This window comes from Lytechinus pictus, chromosome 2, assembly GCF_037042905.1.
Source record: "Lytechinus pictus isolate F3 Inbred chromosome 2, Lp3.0, whole genome shotgun sequence".
Classification (NCBI taxonomy): Eukaryota; Metazoa; Echinodermata; class Echinoidea; order Temnopleuroida; family Toxopneustidae; genus Lytechinus; species Lytechinus pictus.
In genome coordinates, this window is record NC_087246.1 from 666,668 (window position 1) to 689,996 (window position 23,329).

The 23,329-nt window shown below is 33.8% G+C and overlaps 2 protein-coding genes across 2 annotated transcripts in view; one reads left to right on the top strand and one right to left on the bottom strand.

Moving 5' to 3' along the window:
• Positions 1-21,900, top strand: LOC129255056 (RILP-like protein 1). Its single transcript, XM_054893607.2, has 7 exons — positions 1-781; positions 2,072-2,207; positions 3,935-4,053; positions 10,582-10,785; positions 11,754-11,908; positions 13,386-13,484; positions 17,861-21,900. The coding sequence occupies exons 1-7, from the start codon at positions 482-484 to the stop codon at positions 18,354-18,356; spliced, it is 1,509 nt and encodes a 502-aa protein (XP_054749582.2). The 5' UTR covers positions 1-481; the 3' UTR covers positions 18,357-21,900.
• LOC129276600 (complement receptor type 2-like) overlaps positions 20,949-23,329 on the bottom strand; it is a 7,620-nt gene continuing 5,239 nt past the window's right edge. The window contains exon 6 of the mRNA XM_054912990.2: positions 20,949-22,796. Within this exon, the coding sequence (XP_054768965.2) occupies positions 22,585-22,796 (212 nt within the window). The 3' untranslated portion in view covers positions 20,949-22,584. The remainder of the gene's footprint in view (positions 22,797-23,329) is intronic.

Here is a 23,329-nt window from a genome sequence, read left to right on the forward strand (position 1 = left end):
TAGCACAGTACGCGCAAAGATAGAAACTGCAGAAAAGAATTACGGTAGAGTGACAACGGCTAGACTCAGCTACAATCATAGGGAAGTGACTGGCGAAGTTTTCATTTAGGCCCGCATTTAGGCTTCCACTTCATCACCGAATTAAGTTAAATACTAGGACCACAACTTACAGTACACTAAACTAATTGAGCTAGATAGGCTGAAAGGTTCGTCGCAGCAGAATAAGTTAGTAGACAACCAAAAAGTCATTCAAACAGCACACCTCGTCTGTCGTATCGGTTGAAATTGTTACAGTCATTCGATTTGCTTCTGCTCTGTTTTAACTTGGAGTCGGAGCTGATGCCGAGCTGATGGTATTTTAGGGGAAGTTTGGCCTGGTTTACTTGATGATGTACAAGTGGAAATCTCCATAGACCTTCACCAGAGCATGATAATCAGATTTTTGTTGTGGTGATTAAAAAGGAAGAAAAGGCAAGCAACCATGACTGAGATTTTAGATAATAATAACACTACGGGGCCGGGTGATGATGAGATGACGGTGTTGAAGGTGTACGAGCTCGCAGCAGATGCCGGAAGAGAATGTCAACAGCTAATCGAACAGTTTGGGGAGGAGAGTGCTAGTAATGTCACACTCAAAATCATTTCAATCTTGGAACATTTGGAACTTCTTGTAAACGAGAAGACAGAACTTGAGAAACAAGTGAGCAGACTGAATGAAAAACTTGTTGTTTGCCAAAATGAATTGTCAAGAAGAACAGAGGAAACTGCTCATTTGCAGGCAGTGAGTATATAGATTAAATGTCCAGTAGTACATTTTTTATGGGACCCTTTCATTTTGGTTGAAAGTGTCATTTTAAATATTTTTTAGTATAATTTTTGAATGATTATAACTAAATGGTTTTGTTTTGGGATTTTTTGAAATATCTATATCAGTTTTGTTTAATTTTGCTTCATTGATTCCTTCGTATTTCAAGTATAATATTCTACTGATGATGTGTTGAGAACTTGAAATGGATAATTGCAAAATATCTAAACATCATAGTTGCAGGTGTGTGAGCTAAACACCAATTGCAGTACTTCTAATCAATTTTTAGTTCTTAATGAATTATTATTTTGCATTTTCCAATTTTCATTTGATTGGCAGTCTGCTTCTTGCAACAGAAAACATGATTTGATAATTTTGATTTGATTTCATTAAAATTGATCTGCCAATTATAAATTTGATTTTCAATCACAAATTTATTTCTGCCATATCCTTTCTTTAATTAATGGTCAAGTCCACCCCAGAAAATGTTGATTTGAATAAATAAAGAAAAATCAAACTAACATAACACTGAAAATTTTATCAAAATCGGATTTAAAATAAGAAAGTTATGACATTTTAAACTTTCACCTACTTTTTTCACAGAACAGTGATATGCACAACTCAGTGACATGCAAGTGAGACATTCGATGATGTCCCTCACTCACTATTTCTTTTTTTTTTTTTACTGTTTGAATTATACAATATTTTTTTCAGATTTGACAATAAGGACCAAGTTTACTGAACCATATAGTATTAAACAATGCTATTAAATTCTGCATGTTCAGGGACAATTTAATCATTGTTTCACTTGACAATGATGAGGAAATAATATATTCCATATGTCATATAATAAAGTAGAAAAGAAATAGTGAGTGGATGACATTCATCAGTCTCCTCATTTGCATACCGACCAGGATGTGCATATAAATGTTTTGTGAAATTAAGCAAAACTTTAAAATGTCATAACTTTCTTATTTTACATCTGATTTTGATGAACTTTTCAGTGTAATGCTTGTTGGATTTTTTCTCTTTTTATTCAAATCAACTTTTTGTTGGGGTGGACTTGTCCTTTAATAATAGTAGTGATAATAATTCAGTTCTTGTATAGTGCATATCATATTACATACATCTAACATCTACAGTATGAGATACCAAAACCTCTGTGTTCTGGTGGAACATGGTATCAATAGCAGCCTGATCAATAGACCGTGGAATCATGTTTGGGGTGTGTTTACATTCTTCTCCAAACCATGTTTCTTTCCTCAGGATTTACAAAAGATGGAGCAGAGGAATCTTGAAGATCTAGAGCAATGGAAGGAATTCCTGAATAAGGCAAGGAGAGAAAACAAGGAACTGAAGAAGCAAGTTAATGAGAAGGAAGGCCAAGTCAAACAAGATAAAGGTAGAACACCCTTTACATATCCTATCATTATCAATCATCATCCTCATTATCATCATCAACATCATCACCATCTACATCAACATCACCATCATCATAATCACCATCAACATCATCACCATCTACATCAACATCACCATCATCATAATCATCATCAACATCATCACCATCTACATCAACATCACCATCATCATAATCACCATCAACATCGTCACCATAATAATCGTTGTCATTACCATCATCATCATCATCACCAATTTACTGAGACAAACCAAACATTTAAAAAAGAGGAAAGTACTGAAAGTTGTTGAATATATGTTTTTCATTGTATTTATGTATTTGGTCTGTAGGTGATAAAATCAAATTAGAAATCTGCATCTGGAACATAATTTATTGGCCTGAATCTTTTTACATAGTTACCTATCAGGAAGTTTGAGTTACATGTACCTGTTGAATTGACAAAGTACTTGGCATCACACCCAATCATATACATTGAATCCAGTATTGCCAAGGCTCAAATTTCTTTACATGATTCAACCAAAATGATGTTAAGGTGAAGGTGCATTCATATTATTTAAATGTATTTGGGTTTGGGGAGGATAAAAGATATGGATTCAGACAGTTTTACAGAATTCATTAAGATTAGTTACATTTAGTTTGGTCATGGTATTTGAATAGATTTATTGGTTTGATTAAATATTGGGAAACATTAAAAACAAATTTGATTCTTAAGATAATGTGACCATTAACCAGCATCATTTTTAGTAAGGCTTAATTATCTACTTTAAAGCAAAATCATTCACCTTTATTTGATCATTACTCAGCTCTAATCCTTGATTTTTTCTAGAATCATTGGTAGTTGGAAGATTTGATTTTCATTATCTAAAAACTGTAGATTTTTTTTTTATTTCATAGGAAGAAATTTTGGCAAAAACATATGTAGTTCTTATTAATTAATTTTAGACATATGTCATGCTTAATTTGATTGAGTAGGCCAGACTTACTACATAAATAATAACATGTATCTGTTATCAGAGGGAAATCCTGTGGATAGGAAATAAACACATCCTATGCCTAGTGCACATATTGACTCCAAAAGTTGGTATCAATGCATGATGTATACTGCTGTTATTACTCTGTTAAAATATGTTTCTTCCTCCACCTCTCCCTCCCTTATCCCCCTCCCCTCTCCCCCTCTCTCTCTCTCTCTTTCCCCTTCTCCATCCACTCGTGTAAGTTTATCAAAATTAAAGTTTACTGTCAATTGATGCCTTTTTTGGATTACATTTCCCCTGTCATTAGTGTTACAATAACCAGGAAACAAAGCTTTAAAGAACAAATCAAGTTCTTTTTACCACAACCTCAATCTCCATTGATCAGGAGTACATCCTAGCTCGAGTTGAAGATACCACCCTTTCCCTTGTTTGCTGTGTTTCTTTTTTTTGAGTGTGTATTCAAATTTTTTATACGAGATCTTGCTTAATACAAGAAAGTACTTTTCCAGGGGCCGCAGAAGAGGAGCCCCCCCCCCCCACTTTTTTCCAAAACCGTGTACAAAACGTAAAAATGACCATATGATTGTGATTTTTTGCATGGTCAGCCCCCCCCCCCCCCCCCCACTTTGAAAACCGTTCCGCGGCCTCTGTTTTTCTAAGTATTAATTTATCAGGATTTCATTTTGCATATTTGTAGTTTATTCTTTGTAAATCTATTATACTTTTTTTATCTAGTGATGGAGCAAGAGACATTTAAGGTGTTGTTGAAGTTAAAAGAGTCGGTGGATAACCAACGAGATACAATACGAGCACGAGATAATGAGCTCAGATCAAAGAATCAGGATGTTGAAGCAGTAAGTTTTTTTTATTGATTTGTTATTTCTGAATTCAAGTAATGGAGTATTTAAACCAGCTGGTATTATGTCATTGGAATTAATATAATGGATTTTGTTGGGTCTGGAAAGAGATAAGAAAAATAGAAACTTATGAATAAGAGGGTTGCATGGATGAGGTACTTGTGGGAAATATGAAGTTGTCCAATATATTCCAGAAAACCTTTTTTCCATGTTACGAGATCATTTCTGGTGGCAATAGACTCTTCTTGTATTTATTCTGAAACTGAACAATGCATTATTCATGCCTTGACAACATACTTTATTACTTATTGTTTGTTCTTTATATTGGAATAGCGTTCATAGAGTGGATGTATCATTCTGTATAACCAATGAGAGATGAGATTCCAACATGCTGACAAGCTATTAGCTCCCTATAGAGTGGGTTAGAGTGGTATACCGTCTGGTTTACCTATGTTTTGATTAATGATGTTATTGATTCTGACATTACACCTCTCTGATCTACCTCTCTATGCATATACTTAAATGTCAAAGGTCAATTCTGGCATTGTATGAGAGTTTCATAGAGATAAACAGACACAATGAAATGAATACCATTACAAGCAATACAAGCAGAATCTTAAACTGCAGTCAAATTATTTTTGCTATCAGATGTTTGTGGTTTTGAGTACCACAGAATAATAAGAACAGGTTTTTCACTGCTTTCTACAAATTGACGTTATTTGTGGTTTTGTGGTGAGATTGAATATGGGAATAGAGAATAATTGAGACAGTTTGCAATTAATTAGTGCTATACGTATACACCCTCAAATACCATTGATGCACTTGACAAACTGCGTAAAGTGTAAATATTTACAATATTTTGTCTATTTTTCTGCGATACCGTGACCTTGTTAATTATATTTTCATGTGTCTGTTTTTCTATTGTTAAATTGTTTTCATCATCCGTTTTATAAAATTTTCAGATTTAATCTAAATGATAATGATTAAGCTTTAATAGGGTATTGATCAAAATTGTATTGTTTCAACTTTTTTTCAAAGTTAGGATATTTTCTGGAAAGAAATTAGGACTATATAGTAATCAACATGATTTAGGCTGTGGTTTCTTTATGAATAGATTTATAAAGAAAAAAGAATACTGGAAAACTGAAAAATACATCTATTCAATAAATAAATGAATTAAATATGAAAGAAGAAAATCTTCTCCCATATCCCCAAGCACAACATGTAGGCCTACATCATGTGGCATACACACAATTATTATTTGGATTATTTTGTGTTAGTGTGAAATACATAACAATTGCAGCCTTTGCTGGTAGAAACGTCCTTTTCATCAATAATAGATTATCTGTAGAGCACATTGTGACCACATGTATACATTCATTAAGCCAATTAATCATTCATTATACCAAGCCACTTGAATTCAGCATTAGTTTCCCATGGCTATTAATCCATGTTGATAGCATCATTGACGTGGATAATTAGAGCCTGTATTATACAGTAATGGCAATGAATGACAGCTCCAATTCTACCCATTAACCAGTTAATATCAACCTCAAATATTGTCATCGGGTTTGGACCAAAGTTGATAATTGTTATCTTGGCTCCTGTAGGGGAGATCGGGGTTAGTTGGAACGCGGGGTAAGTTGAAACGTTGTAATTTTCTTTAACGCCTGTAAAAAAGATTTGTGCAATACTGCCCTCAATTTGGGGCAGTATTGCATAAATTTATTGTTGTATTATAATAGCAATAAATTGAGGGCAGTATTGCATACATTTATTTTACAGGCGTTAAAGAAAATTACAATGTTTCAACTTACCCCGCGTTCCAGCTAACCTCGATCTCCCCTACTATTTCTGCATATCAGTTGACTCAATTTTGTTATATCCATATTTTTTTAAAGTATGAAAATTAATAGAAAATTAATGATTGTTTCTATTATGAGGAGAAACAAGATTTGATCCTGGCTTTATGAAAGCTTTGTACTTAATGCATTGAAATTTGACCAGTTGATTTATGCTTTTTATATTGACATTTTAATGATTACCAGGGAAAATGGGTGGGCAGTTTGAAGTGTCAAATGCAATGAAATGAATAACCAGGTAGTAATGTCAATCAGGAAATGATTGATATGAAAATAGAGACAACTTCACACCATGTTTAGGGAAATCAAAGGAAGCTATTTGGAGTAGATTAGATCAGCTTGGAAATGAATTGCTAAAAACCTTGCTAAGTGCAGGAAGGAGATGCATTGTTTGGAGTTAGATAACCTGAATCATTGATACGTCAGACTTCATTCCCTGCAGTTACCCATCAAGTCCAGATCCAGATCCTCCTTATTTTTATTTATTTTTTATTTTTTGCTTTTGCAAGAAAATGTTCCCTTTGAAGGGATTCTAAAAATATTTGTCATATTTTTTATAAAGTGTGCTCCGGCCCCCATGGAAATCCTGGACTTTCCCTTGCCTATAGATGGTTTGTTTGCCTATTTCCTAATGACAGAGCAATCTAGATAAATGAAAGTAGTAGTAATAGTCATAGTAGCAGCAGTAGTAGTTGTCATATGGTAGTAATAGCAGCAGCAGTAGTAGTAGTAGTAGTCGTAGTAGTAGCAGCAGCAGTAGTAGTAGTAGTAGTAGTAGTAGTAGTAGTAGTAGTAGTAGTAGTAGTAGTAGTAGTAGTAGTAGTAGTAGTAGTAGTAGTAGTACACGTAGTGGCAGTAGTAGCAGCAGTGGTAGCAGTGGTAGTAGTGGTAGTAGTAGTAGTAATAGTAGTAGTAGTAGTAGTAGTAGTAGAAGTAGTAGTAGTAGTAGTAGTAGTAGTAGTAATAGTAGTAGTATATAGTAGTAGTAGTAGTACCGGTAGTAGTAGTAGTAGTAGTAGTACATGTAGTAGTTGCATCATGTAGTGGGCTAATTGATTTCATTCTTGCACTATTGATTCAATTAGAGACTAATTGACCCATGGTCATCTTGGTCTTAATGACCATCCCATACATCTGCACAGTCAAGATTGGAAAAGTGTGTGTCTGGAATCATCTATGAACTCCATTGAGAGACTCTGGAGTATCACAAGTCAACATGCAGAACATAAAACCATATGAGGGAATAAGTACCAAATTTGGTATTCATGATGGAGTACTGTATTCATTTTTTTTTTGCCAAATCCGTAATTAAGCCAAAATATTTGGGGAAAAAACACAAAGAAGAAAACAGCCAATTTTGAATAGGAAAACTAAATATAACTTAACAAAAATTATGATTTTTCCAAAACCACATATTAATGCTGTGAAATGCTGACATCATTTGCCAATAAAATTGTCTTGTCCTAATCTGAGCATTGTATGACATTCAATCTCTGTAGGCCTTTTAGGTTAGGGCCTTTCGCAATCCTCACGGACGCTAATATTAGGGTCCCCTAACACAAAAGTTAACCTTTTTATCATACACTTGATTTTTAAGATTGATTGTACATTATAGTCAATAGAATCAAACGTAGGAAACTGCTCTACAATCAATGCTAAGCTTTGTGTTACAGGGGGTTACAGGCCCTACAGATCTGCTTTGCGTGTGCAAAATTCTTTCCTGCGACACCCGCACCATACATGCATGTACATTACGACTGATGGCTGGAGATATTCGAAATGCAGGACCTACAATAGATTATGACATGGATAAGAAAGTGGTTTTCAAACAAATCGAGAACATATAGAGTGAGGAAAAAGTTACTGAATTAAGGCTTAGATATATATAAGGCTGATATATAGTCCATCGAATCGATATTGCATTTAATGTGGATTATATGTGGATCTCTGGCAATTGATTCCATGGGTCAAATCACCTCTCCAGCCGAAACCATTTCGCATGCGTTGATTATGTACACAGCATGTATACGTCTGAACACGTACCAGCCAAATTAGCGGGGTTTTTTCTTTTGTTTACTCCTACACATACGATATGCCTCTAGCACACAATGTAATGGGCATTTTGTTTTACTTTCCCCAGAAATGGGGATTAGATTCGAATTCCTGGGGGGACCACTTCCATTGATGAGTGGATACCAGGCACGACCATGCGGTTTCGAAAAGCACCCTAAACAAGCTAGGGAAGCAAGGCTTTTCCAGATTATGAAAATGCATCTCTTAACAAGTATTTAGCTTGTGAAACCTTACAAGTATTGAAAACATATCCTCCTTTTCAGTATTTTAAACATCGTTTTTGACACCCTTATAACGTTACATAGGCCTATACGTAACGTACTTGCCCACTCTTTCCCTTTTTACGCGTGGTCGCGCCTGGTATCCACTCTTCAATGGAAGTGGGCCCCCCGGGCGGCCTCTCGAGCTCTGGGAGGAACCAAATGTGGCTTTGGAAAGTCGTCCTAAATCGGATATATCGCTGTTACCATAGTAGCAACCCGAATTTTGCACACGAAACGCAGATTGGATGTTTCCGTTCCAGATGCGAAAAGAAAAAAAATCTCATGTCACACAATTTGCATTGCAGGACAGAGTTTTACGACCATGACGACGGGCCCAAAAGTCTCTTCCAAAATCAACTACCGTTGCAAATAAGCGTTCGCGTTCTCCAACGAAAGGTCGGGATTGTTGCAGATCTAGGAATCCTATCCCCCCCCCCCCCCGTAAAACTTAAAATATGATTGAAAAATGAAGACATCGGAAATTATTTTTATTGGGGGAAGGAGTGTAGTAGCGTTGACCCTTTATAGTCATAAATCTTTTGAAGAAAGAGTATTTTGTGCTTTGTTGGCTCCCCTGCTGAACAATCCTTGATCCACTGCTATTTGTGTGAACTGAAATTCATAGATGTGTATACCAATCTGTGTTAGGAATGAGATATACATGTGTGTCATTATACCCTAATCAAATTGTTTAGAAAGGTCATTGGTTGGGTATCAGGGAAGATCTTAAAGATAGTGATCAACAAGTATATATACATCTTCTACCTTCCTTTAAAAAATTAAGATTGTTAAGAAATTAATTATCAGACCCCCTCTTCTGTCAACCCCCCCCCCCCAAAAAAAAGGATTTACTCACAATTTGATATTGCTGATGAGTGGGTACACTTTGAAATATCACTAAATTTAAGCACTTTGAAATGTGCCATTAAATACTTCACAGATTTTGTTTTTCAATGGAATATGAAAATTTGGATATATGCCCAGACTTTCAATTTGCATGTTTGAAATTTAGCCAGGTTAATTAGAGGAATTTAGAAGCTAAACTTTGTACCCTACAAGTTTGGTAAACTACATTTGTTTTGTATCTATGTTCCAGCAAACTCCACAATAATGATATATGCAGTGTCTTTGAAAGATCACAGTGCAGCTTAATTTATGACTTGTGTAAAGTTGTTAAGACTTGTTTCTAACCTGTTATTTAATTGAAAAGAATATGATGTCAGGTTGTCTTATCCCTGAGTCCCCCCCCCCCCCCGATCAATATCCCCTGGCGCTGCCCATGCTATAAATATCAATTTTCTTTTATCCTGAAGAAAAACTTGAGATCAAATCCTCAGTGTGAAAGATCATTTTCTGGTATTTTCTTTTGGAATATCACAATATCCAGTTTTCAATATACCAGATGTTTAATTTATTCCATGCAGTGTATGCAACTCCTAAGGGGGTTTTATACTGGTTAGTCTGTCATGGCTTCTATTACAAGTGAAACATGCTCCCAGACAGATGATTTTGATATAATATATCTTTCACTTTCATGTTTAAAGTACTATAAAGTATGGTTTAGTTTATTCCAGGGGCATGAAGGTTTGTTATCTTGATTGTTTCTGTTTCATGATCTTTATTTTGTTTTCTGGTTTTGCTCTTCATAACTCTGTTTTTATGATGTGTACTGTCACTAAATCGTTAAGATACATGTAAGTGTACAAAGTGTTTTAGAAGGAAAATAAGAACATTACAGAGAGGTGACAAGTAATGTCCTAAAATGTAAAATCCTTATTTTCACAAAGAATCAATGGAAGAATTTAACATTATGGTCACTTCTTTTAAGTAGAAATTGGATGACAATGCAATATGATTGAAATTAATATAGCTCGACCAGAGTTAGACAAGCTTTAATTTCCTGTAGGCCTATTAACTAAATATCCTTAAGTTATACAATAATAAAAAACCTACCAGGACCTTTCAGAGAGTAAACACTGAGGGAGGTGACTCAACTTTATTGCTCTTTAAATGTGCTCCTGCTAAAATATGATAGAAAGGGTAGCTTTTGTAGTTACCATACTGCATACACCAATATTACTTTTAAAAGACTTTATAAAAGAAATGAGGCAAAGTGCATGAATAACGAACTCTTATATTAATCCTTGGTATATTAATTATATACATTAATTCCCCCTATGATATTCCCTTTCTTTTTCTTCCTAAATCCCCTCCCCCTCTCTCTCTCCCTCCCCTCTCCCCCCTTCTCTCTCTCCCTCCCCCTCTCCCCCCCCTTCTCTCCATCTCCCTCCCCTCTCTCTCTCTCTCTTTCCCTCTTCCCTACACAGTTGCAGCAACAGGTTGATAGACTTGCCAAAGTCAATAGCAACTTGAGACGGAAACAGGAGCTAGTTGAGAGTCATTCAAGGAACTTGATCCGTCAGAAGTCCACCCTACAGGTTGATGTGATGAGACTTAATAAAAACCTGATAGAACAGAAGACTATGGCAGATACTGATGACATTGATGGCGGTATGAAGGATACTCCTCAGGCAAGTGGTTCTATATTCTACAGGCATGCCGAGGAGAAACTATCCTTACATTCTAAAATCACAACAGATTTTATAGAAAACCTTCCATACTCCCTTAAAAATTGATACACTAAACAAATTTAAAAACGCTCTCTAGACTTGCTTTAAAAAACACACCTAAATCTGAAAAATGAACTTTCATTAATACCTCTTTTTTTTTTTTTTTTTTTCTGAAATGGATTTAGACATAATTACATTATGTGATATGGCTATAGTATACTGACTATTATCATTAATAATAATGATAATAATAAAAAAAAGGATTATGAAAAAAATAATGATGAAATAACAATAACCATAAATATTATCATTATGATGTAATTACAGAACTTTATGAAAGCATATAATTGCAAGCGGTTTACTCAATTGCACCCCTGGATTTGAAGTCAAAGTATCTTCCTTTAAACTGATTATATTATTAGAATTTAGTGGTATGGGCCAGTATTCTCAATCTTAATCTTTTAATATTTTTTAACGAATCTTCTTTTAGAAATCTGAATATTTATAGGCCTACAATATGAATGTTAACAGACAAAATCATGAACTCAATTAAAGATGTTAAATACATAATAATTAATCACATGGGCAAACAAAGTTTTTCTTTTGCTGGAGCATTCATTTGGAACAATCTACCTAATTTTTTAAGAAATGCTCAATCCGAATCCTCATTTAGTCTTTTATTTTGGCGTTATAATAGTCTTAATTTATAAACTGGCCCTTTGTGTTGTTCTTTTCTTTACAGTTTGTTCGTTTCAACTTACATTGTACACTTTTTATACCCATGTTTGTTATATGTTTGTATTTTTGTTGTAGGGCCTCCAAGGACAACAGTATATCAATTACTGATGGAGCCACCCTACTAAAAAAAGACTTATAAATAAAATAAAATAAATAAATAAAACATTCATAAACTCTTAATTCCTTTACAGGTAGACAATAAAGACGGAGAGAATAAGGTGTGTTTTGATCCTCATGATCCTGATCGACCACGTTTCACTTTGAATGAACTCAAGAAGGTTCTAATAGAGAGAGATGAGATGCATCTTAAAGTAGTAGCTTTAGAAGAAGAACTGGAAAGTTACAAGTGAGATTGATTTTTCATTCATATTGATAAACCTAATTAAACTTTTAAATTCGAAATGATGATCATGCCATCTGTTCCAGTGAACCACTTCAAATTGCGGTGATAATTTTTTTAAATAATTGCTTATTATTTAAATATATTTGTCACACCCAGTCCAGGTGAGATAAATGGGTACACTGCAGGAATTAACACTGAAATGCCAAAGCTGGAGTAATAATATGCAGTGCGTAGAAATGATGTATCAAGCGCTATCTAAATGTTGCATATTATTATTAGGTATTACCATTTTGGTGGGAGTTTCTGTAAAACAGCCTTCTAATATTTAGCTCTAAAATGCATTTCATTTAATTACCTAGTTTTGTCATCTTAGTACACAATTGAGACATAGCAATTGCAAGGAACTTTGACATAGAACCATGCTTGATCCACATTCCAAATTGCTATTTTTTCATTGCGTTTCCACTCTTAGATTTTAAATAGAGTCTGTAATTCAGATGTCATCAATCTAACTGCGCCATTAGAATAACACTGAAAAGACTAGTTATAAAGTTGATTCCACTACTCTGTTCTGGTTGAGTAGTTGTATACCAGAGGAAAGAGACTCTTTTAAGTCTCTTGAGACTATAGTCCATGTTTCCCGATTTTGCAATGAAAAAAGGACAATGTCAACAATGCCCAATGAAGACCAATTGTTGCGCACACACAACTATCTATTAACTAATTAGAATATTTTTTTGATATTGATTGCAAATCTTTGTTACCAAGTCCAAATGAGATCAATAGGTGTCTTCACACCAACTCAAAATTCGAGAATTCTGGGTATTCTCTGATTGGGAAATTTGTCCTGATCTACTCTGATCAGAAAATACAAGGTATTTTTGGCAACGTGAAAGCAAAATACTCTTAATATTCCAGAAAGAAAATACCCGCTAAATAAAAGGTACTTGTCAAAATTACGGAAAATGCTGTAGGGATATTTTCAAGGTTGCAGGTATTCTCGCAATTGGTGTGAAAGTAAATTACGAGAACTTCTTCAACCCAGGGAGTAGTTGGGCACTGGCACCATGTGTGGCTGCTGAGCAAGCAATTTTAATCACGTGCTTCAGACCATACTGCACATGCTCATAAATTTGAGAACTTATCCCGAGAGGGTCTACTTTGGGTCAGTATGAATTCGGAAAATAATATTTGTGTATTTTGAGGCATGAACAAGTTCTCATAAATTTATGGGTATTCTAGTGATCAAGTCGGTCTGAATATCCTAGTGATTTTTTTTTTATTGGAGCTCAGGGTTGCATTGCAGTGATTTTTTATAAAGCCTTTAAGATCAAGAATTTTTATATCAACATAGATGTAGATGTAGTAGGGGCTAACCTAGATTTAGCATTATGAGTTCTTCTTATAATTATGTCTTCAGTTCAAAACATTTTTTTGTTTCTCTTTTGTTTGGTTTTGTGTGTATTAATGTTATTTACAGATCTGAAGAAGACCAGACAGGATCCATGGCAAATACTTCCTCATCGTGTCATCAAGAAGAAAACTCTGGGAAAAACAAACCATCAGGAATCAGAAAATTGTACGTATACTCCTTCTTTATTTTATGAGTAAGTGAAATATAATTAGATTGGGCTTGAACCATGAGTATAGACCTACTCTCTCTTGATGATTTTTTGTATATGAAAACATGAGAAGTCAGTTGGATCAGTGATCATACAGCCATAGAAAGTAACATGTTTTAGGTAATAGAAGATGTAAGGAATAACCATGATTTGTTGATTTGCTGATTATTTGTGCACTGTATGAATGAAATAAGAGAACACAGTATCATTTATTTTCAATGCACTTCAAAATGCACAGAGATAATGCACAAATTGAATTATGTCACTGTAAGCCATTGGAATTATCTGTGAGTTCAGCTCACATTAATAAAGACTCTTACATGCCAGGTTGTATTCAATGGGATAATTATACTAACAGAAAACACAAATATAAATAGGAAAAGTTCCTTTGCAATGCAGAATCAAAGACCAGCAATTATTTAAAAAAAAATGAAAATTTGATTAAATTCTGCAGTAATAAAAGAGAAGAATACTTGGAAAGTATACTCTAAAGGATTGGCAGATCAAGCATTTCTGAGGGGAGCATTTCTGTTCTGAAAAATCTGACAAGCCCCCCCCCCCCCCAAAAAAAAAGGACGAAATGTCTTCACTCCCAAATAAAGGTAATTTATATCACCAAAAAAAAATTGATAAGCAAAAAACAAAAAAAACGTCTTCACTTGCATGTGCAAGTGAAGACGTTTTCCACAAAATATTCATTATTTTATTTTGTTTTCCACAAAATATTCATTATTGATGTTTTCCACAAAATATTCATTATTTTATTTTGTTTTCCACAAAATATTCATTATTTTACTTTGTTTTCCACAAAATATTCATTATTGCTCTCAAAAGGGTGGATGGTACAGGCCAGATATGCCCCCCCCCTCTCTATCTTTTTCTTCACTCTCTCATTTACCCCTCCCCTTTCCCCTTTTCCCTTTCACCTTTCCATCTCTCCTTTCCTTTTCCATCCCTGACTCCCTTCCCTCCTCTTCCCCATCCCCATCCTGGAGATCAACATCTTTCGATTTCTGACACCACACTGTGCAATGATAATTTGAAGAATATCAAACAGAGATCATGGGATATAGGCTCAATTTAAATTTCAAGCTTGTAGAACTTAATAAAAAGCCCTTCACTTTGTTGTTTAGACTTTTATTATGGAGTATACTTGATGGAATTTCAACTTCATGACTCAAGAGAAACTATTGGTATGACATATATTTTTTAGATATGATTGTTTGGAATGTAGTATTTATCAGTATTGTACTTGCACGTACACAATTGTGTAACATGACAATTTTCTTTTTTATGAACAGATTTGCTGAAGCCATTATGTACATCAATCACAAAGATAAACTGATTCTTGGCAAAAAATAAATCTATTCCTCAGTGTAAGGGTAAAAAAAAAATTTAAGATTTGTTTCCATTGCTCTAACCAGACAGCTGCATGTATAATTCATAGTGCATTCAAAACTAACAGTTTCACTAGTTGCAAGCAGGGATTTAAGAACTTTAGATGAAGCCCAATCTGTGCAAAATTACTGAACGATTACTGCTGATCACATATTTACAAAAAAGACTCCAGAGAGGTAAATGATGATATGATTAATATTAATGAACAGACCAAGATTGCACTCTGAACCCTTGAAGGCAATAGAACTTATAATGCATGCATCATTTGAAGTGATTGCTTACTAATGGCCAATAGGTGGCGCTGTAAATTATGAATCCATAATTTTTTTGTTGCTACATTGATGCAGGCTAGAGGTGGCATATAGATTGTGGGGTCGTGGCATAGATCAGATTCTTCATGAAAAAGCTCATGTTCGTTTTCTTATGTTGCTACCTTTCTTTATTTTTGGTGCTTTTATATTATTTTTTTATTAATTTCAGTTTGTTTAATTGTGTATGCTTTGGGAATGTAAATAAATAGCTTGAAAAGTGTTGTACATTTAGATGTTTAATCTCTTAAATATGATTTGATTTTTATTTAACTCATTTTCATTGAATTTTTACTTGTACTTGTCAAGTTATCTTAGTTCACATGTTAATAACTTTTTCAATATTACATTATGAATATCTGTAACTGTCAGAAGGCTGCAACTTTTTCAATGATATTCAATACATAATATTCATTTCTTAATATTTTTATTTTATGCATTAACAAAAACAGCAGAGATTAGGCTTAAAAATGTGATCTTATGAAATGATTCTTTATTCTATTGTCATCATGTCTGTATTCTTTAACTTAAATAACTATTTATTATCATTTGGAATGGAACATTTCTGATCTTGTAATTCTATTGAATACCACAGAGAGTGCCTTGCACTAAGGCTACTTATCTCATGATGTTCCTGATAGAATTCTGTTTTTAACAATGTACTCACCATAACAAACAGAATAGCCAGGATTCATTCATTTCATAGTGTTTTGTTTATATAGTGGGTTTCCCTTTTCTCTCATTTGCATTCATTAGTCACAGTTCTCACATTATAGTGTTTGATTTACATCATTGTCAATTGTTTCACTTCCAGTCACATGATGATTTTGTATTATTTAAATTTAAATTAAATCATAAACTAAACTAGGTTTTCTTTGTTAGTTCAATAACAGTATGTGGTGTCAATTGGGCAACCTTGAATTGCATTTGTTCACCAGCAGGTACTAGGTTTGAAGACAGACATTTTTCCTCTTTTGTAATTTACCCTTTCTTGTACTTCTCCTAGTTCTCTAAGCGCCTTGAGCATTTAATCAAAATGGAAAAGACGCTATATAAATCATATGTATTTTTATTATTATTATTAAGTGACAATAACAACAAATGAAATCAATTCTACATGTCATTTGAATGTACATGTAGCCATGATAAAAATGATTAAGTGAAAACAGCATAGGTCTGCGATTGACTTTTTCCACAATTATCTGTTAAGAGTTTGAAAGAAAGTTTATAAATAATACACTATTTCGACAACAAGGAGTAAGTGAGGTATTGACTACAATTGAGTTTATAATGTGTTTAAAATTAATTTCTTCTTTTAACTCAAAATTTTATAGAGAAAACTGAAAACTGATCCAGTTATGAGATAATGCTGGTTAACCATTGTGCTAATGTATTGATGTTCATAAAGATCGTAAACACATGCGTTTGGTGCTAGTATACATGCTTCATTTTGTCAAACTAGGGCAGAATAGCTGCAGGAGTAAAGTCAATACTTCACTGGGTTTAAGGTCCAATGTGCAAATAAAAAAAAATGAATTGGGAATATGTTCACAGAGAGAAAAACAATGGGCTGTTTTCTTACACTGAAGAAGAAATAATGCTAATTTCTGTCTGTTTCACTTTTAAAATAGTTTTGCAGAGATTTGAATATTTTTTTTCTATTAAAGCAGGTGATATATTTGACTGGTGAACATACTGATAAATTCAATCTGTCAAATCATGTTATAATGACTTAATACTTTTGTTTTACAGGAATTTAACTTTAGATTTAGCTTATAAACACAGTCTGTTTGGTTACGTGACAAACATATTTTCAGTTTAATTAGTGATAGACTTCCAGTGCTTGTTCATGATTCATGATTTTCTTTCCATGTGGTTTGGTTTTCCCACAGATGTTATTCCTATCTGAGCATGATTGATATGAATGTTTGCAAGAGATAACTAATTGATATGATGCATGTAGGAATGTAATAACCCTATGATTAAATTTAAGGAATCATTAATTATTTATTTGTTTAAATAATTGCTAGAATTATTGAATACGAGTACTATTTTGTTATTTGGATTTGGTTATCATGCTTGAACTATTGAACAATAAAATGAATTGAGTTTTAGGTCTTGCTAGATGTCACGAAAGCACAGTTTAATAATGATTGGGATAAATTATTGTCAAGAATGTTATACAATTGTATGGTTGTAAAATATTCTTGATAATGATAGTGTTGATAGACTGATGTATATTGAGACTATTGCTATTACAATAGTCACATGTTAAGATAACTTTTTGAAAGTGAAACAATCATTAGTGGGGCACTCGAATCAATCACATTTATATTTGACATCATCCTGCTCTTAAGCTATCTAGTTTTTATTTCCTTGTACTTGCTTGTATTCTGAAAAATGAATAGTTTGGCAATACACTGGAAGATATAAACTATGATTTTAGCTTGATTACCGAAGAACAAAAGATGCTCACACCTCAAAGGCGTGTATACACATATTAAGTTCCTTCCATTGACTTTTCATTTTGTAGCCTTTTTTGAAGATGACTACATAAAACAAAACTTCAGAATAATATGCATGTACCCCATTTTCCTCTTATTTTTTTTCATTTTTTTCTTTATCAGCTTTACCAATCTATTCAGAGGGAAAGACAAGACAGACGTGGAGGAGGAATTGAAAAAATGGGAAATACTAGACCTTGAAGAGGATGATGTGATTGCATCTAGCCAAGATCCTCTTAGTCAATCTGTCCAATCAGAAAGCAGTATTACACCAGGAGATAGCCAAGCTGTGAGACCAAGAAGACATTCAGATATCACTCCAAGCCGTTATAATAACAATAATGATGCATCGTCAGGCAAGAAAAATGATGGTTGGTTCTTTGGATCTAAATCACGATCTTCCAGCACCACAAGAGAGATGCTAGCGATGACATCACCATGGAAACCTAAAGCTTCTTCATCACCTAGATCTTCATCACCAAGTGATCTTCCGTTACCAAGGGAAACCCCTCCACCTGTCAAACCCAGTCGAGATGATGATCATGATGAAGATCTTACAAACTCATATTCTATTGATGCTGATTTAATTCCCATGCAAGCAATGATGTTCAATATCTAAGTACTGCTATTATCACTAACCAATATGAGTTTCTATATCTCTCGCTATTTCTCCAGAATAAAGCTTATACGTACCCAAAGTTGGTTTATTCTAACTCAAGTTAGAGAGTTTCAGCACACCATTGATTTATTCCCTTTTTTACAAACGCACTAAATTTTCATAATTCATCATAAGTGTTATGTCTATATTTGTCTTGCCTGCATAACAATAAGTGAAATATAGGCAATATCAATAAGGATAATGGTGTAGTGATGCTGACTCTTTCAATTAGAGGGTTGTTGGTTTGAATCCTACTCAAGGTGTTCATATCCTTCAGCAAGAAATCAGTCCACATTGTGCTGCTCTCAACCCAGGTGAGATTAATTGGTAACTGAGGGTAGGATATCCTTAATATGCTCCTTATGACTGAGCTACAGTGGGGGTAATAATATATCATTCTGTATTGAGTGCAGTAGATTAGTTCTTTATCATCATATACATTGAAACAAAACCTATATGTTCATATTCCATGTAACCAGCATAATGAACTAAGTACAGAATTATGTTTCAAATTATGTGGCATACTTTCCATTTCACAAAACTAGGATTATTGCCAATCAAGAATTGTGTATATGAGACCACTGAGGTCATTCCATTTGTTTTCTGTTTATCACTTGATAATTGGTTTTAAAAAAATTACCAGAATGAATTTATTAAGAATAACTCATATATCATTCATCAAAATAAATATTAATGTCGGGCATATTGTCTGCTATTATAGATTTGTCTCTTGCTGAAATGTTTCCATTATCTTGTTGCAATAAAGTTAAGGCTTGTTTTTTGTTGTCCGTATTTGTCCCTGTTTTTCAGATCTACTGTTGTGAAGAACTGTTGTTTTTTACCTTTCTTAAGTGCCTTTTACCATTAATTAAGAATGAAAGGAGCAATAATTTCACCAAACTATCTCTTATTAAAGAGGCTCCCATGATAAATATTTTTGATTTGACAAACCTGCCATTTGATGGCTTAAATGATTGAACATGGTAGAAAATTGTTTTTCTGAAATATTACATTTTGTTTGACCTAATGTAAATACCATGACTCTCAGCAATAAAGCTATATTATTTTTTTAGCCCAAACTATGGGAAGGTGTATGTATGTATTATTGTTATATACCCAGGTAGGGCATCTCATACATATTACACATTTAGAATAGGATATTTTTCAATCATTTTTCCATTGATATTCTACAATATGCCCTTTACAGGGAAAACAGAGTTATTGAAAAGTTTTTAAATGGCAAATTATATTTCGTCAGATAGTCTGTCCGTCCATCCTATCTTTCTTTTGGATGACAAAGTGAAAGGTCACAGATATTATTGTAAGATACAAATTGATTTTAAGTCAATCATTTATCAGATAGATATCTATCGTCTTCAACCAAACCTCTTATACTGACAGAGTGGTAACAATTTTTTCATTGGATTTTATATCAGTCTATTGTTTATTATAACAAGAATAGAGGTCATTTAGGTATAGATTGTCCTTGTTTTGCACTTTATTCAGAATATTAAGAAATGTATTGTCTGAAAAAAATCCCTTATTTCATTTATCCAAGGTGTTTTTCATTCATTTTTATGTTGATTTATTGGGTTGATAGTTTAGTGAGCAAATGAATGAAGGGTTCCAAATGAGTGTTACATGAATTTATAAAAGGATTATATTTTCAACTGATTAAACACACTTTTTCCCTGTACCATAAACAGTATATATCAACCAAAGAGTAGAGTAGCATTATAAATTATCAAATTAGATATTTTCATCATTTAATTGTTATAAATTATGACTTCATATCTATCTTAGTAGGAAATAATAGTGATCATATTTCTATTTTTAGCATGTATTCACTCTGATCTTCTTTCGACCTCTTTGTCTTCCAGTCTCTTGCTCTCTCTCTTTCCTCCCCGGTCTATCTCTTTGGCCTAGTCAATGTATTGTATTGAATATTTTTGTGAATTTGCTTTTGATGAAACAAGAAAGTGCCTCATTTAAACAGTTGAAGATTTAACAAAAATACCAAAAATGTGTGGAGCGTTGTGGCCCAGTGGATTAGTCTTCTGACTTTGAAACAGAGGGTCGTGGGTTCGAATCCCAGCCATGGCGTAATTTTCTTCAGCAAGAAATTCATCCACATTGTGCTGCACTCAACCCAGGTGAGGTGAATGGGTACCTGGCAGTAATTTATTCCTTGAAATGCGTATGCGCTGTAATCTTAGTAATTACGGCTGCCAAGCTACAGCTGGGGTAATAATATCCAAGTCCTTTGGAAGCGCATAGAGACATTATTCATAATGTGATATGCGCTATACAAGAACTACATTATTATTATTACCAAAGTAAAAATGCAGTAAAAACTATTTTTTCTACAAAATATGTTGCCTTCTCTTAAAGGGTTCAGTGTTATAATCTTTGCATGTTCAGTACCAGTATGTTGTAACAGTACTTATAAGATGATTATACTCTGTAGACTGCCTCTTTTTTTAAAGATAGCCCATGACTAGATATTAATAAGGAAATTCAGACAAGATATTTGTTGATTAGGAAGAAGGACACTTTCTTTGAACATTTTCTTATTTATTTATTGATTCATTCATGAAATTATTGATGTATTATGAAATAGATCATCCTGGATGAGAAAGTAGAAATGTTGATCCTTTACAGAAAGATCACTTAAGCATACTAGTGTGATAAAGTTTGACTTACACTCATAGGAGCTTGTATAGTGAGCTAAGTTCAACTTTATGATAGAATGTGACATATTGTGCACCCAATCAGCACTGAGTTCAGGTGCTTCCAAAGTGTTGAATTTGCAGAGTATTCACTTATCATGATGAAGATGGATGACATTTTGTTCCATATATCCATACTGATTGTGAATTCAGTTTCGAATTGTAATAAGTCTTTATAACAACAAAATGTAAGGAAATTTATTTCTATTATTCTGTAAAACCTTTGTAACACCTAAACAGATCATTCATGCAAATTGTTATTACCTGCAATACTATCTGCTATGTCTCTTCATAGTTTCTTTTATGATTATCTATAGTAAAAAATAATCACTGATCTAATAAAAGAAAATTTTATAAGAATATAATTTACCAGAAAATATTCAAATGATTATGATTAAACTAAGTAACAGTTGCACATAACTAATATTTGAATATTTGTTGTCACAAAGTCATAAGACAAGCGCTTCTTTTCTGGTCAGTTAAATTTTCTCATGTTATAAATGCACTTATTTCACTATGTGTATACTCAATGTAACTTTTATGCTAGCGACTAAACCATGATTGTGATATATAAATATGCAAAATTCTACCAACGAACTTCAACTCTTCCTTTTCTTCAATATTATGTTAAATGAGGGTTATGAACACATTGCTAATTGTATGAAAATAAATTTGATTTGTACGTGAAATTGTATTTTATTACTTGATATCTGGAACTTTTATTCCATGATTTGCAAAATAATAAAGGTCTATTTTCTAGCCTTCTCATATAACTATGTTTGTTTTAGAATGTGATTCACTTTCTCTTAACAGTAGAGTGTGTTATGATTGTTTGGAAACTTATTTCTCATGATATTTTCACAGTAGTGCTTGTATATGGGAAATTTTCAAGGTAATATTTCAAAATGATCTAGATATCATTACCTTTTAGATATCTGCCGATTAGTAATTACCTTGGGCGGATCCAGGAAAGGGGGGGGGGGGACAACAATTACTGACCAGCTTTAAAGAAGAGAGAGCTGTAGGTTATCGCTGTTGGAAGCACTTTCCCGTCGAAATATTTTGTGACAAGCAAGAAAAAAGGTCTTCAAAAGGGGGTCCCTCCCCCTTGATCCATACCTGGTAATTAGCCTAGGGTGGAAATCTCTCCCCCAAAGGTAGGGGACCAGGGGTTGGAAAATTTGACAAGCAAAAAAGAAAAAAGTTATCACCCCAAATGTTAGGTCATTTCGACCAAAATAAATTTGACAAGCAAAAAAAATAAAGAAAGGTTATCACCCCGAATGTAAGGTCACTTCGACCAAAATACATGTTTTATTTCGATTTTGAATGATGTATTTCTTTCCATCATAAAATAACAAATATAGTAGGGGGGACATTATTTTGATATTGTGTCCCCCCTACTATTTTGGGTAGGGGGACGCGCCCACCTGTCCCCCTGGGATTTCTGCCCATGTAATTTAGTTATCATTAATATGTTTACAAACAGGTAGAAGAGTAGGTGTCCACTGTCCATTATCACATGGCATGCTTGCAGATCGTGGTCCATTGATAACTTCATGATTCGGAGCGCAAGTGATTGTAATGACGTCATTTTGGTAGTAAGACCCATCCACTCGAGCTACAGGGGTTATCATCATGGAGTCTGGAAATTGAGGACTATCACAATTTGCTGCAAGATAGATTTGATGTAGAAACGATGAGAAGAAAGATATAATCAGAGAGGTGTGATTAAGGGTAGATCAAAGAATTTACCAATAGCCCACGAGAGGATCTATATACTCTTCTCCAAAATCTGTGACGCCGGGATGCCCCCCCCCCCCATCAAAGGATATTTACGTACTATCACGATTTTCCCCATCAAAGTTTTCACATTTTCCTACAGGGGCGGAGAGTGAGAGCGGGGAATTATGGTGGCTAGCCCCGCTTCCTGATTTATATGAAAAATAAAATCATTATTGAATTCATACTTATATGCTCGAAGACTGCAATCTAGAACATCTGTTCTTTCTTCACCACCCAAACCAGCCCAGACAAAATTAGGAAAATACTTTGGGGGCAGAATAAACTTGGTTATGATTAGAAACAGGCAGGCCTAGAACGGTAGAATAATCCATTCTCGAGTTTGTAGGGCATAGGCCTATTGTTCTAAGAAAAGGATTTTTTTATTATTATTGTTTTGCAAATATGCAAAATAGAAATCCA

What these genes read in the sequence shown, in the direction of transcription:
- LOC129255056 (XM_054893607.2), top strand. Translation starts at nt 482, where the DNA reads ATGACTGAGATTTTAGATAATAATAACACTACGGGGCCGGGTGATGAT. An exon ending in AGAATCAGGATGTTGAAGCA is followed by an intron (nt 4,054 to 10,581) that starts GTAAGTTTTTTT and finishes TTCCCTACACAG; the next exon opens with TTGCAGCAACAGGTTGATAG. An exon ending in GTATGAAGGATACTCCTCAG is followed by an intron (nt 10,786 to 11,753) that starts GCAAGTGGTTCT and finishes ATTCCTTTACAG; the next exon opens with GTAGACAATAAAGACGGAGA.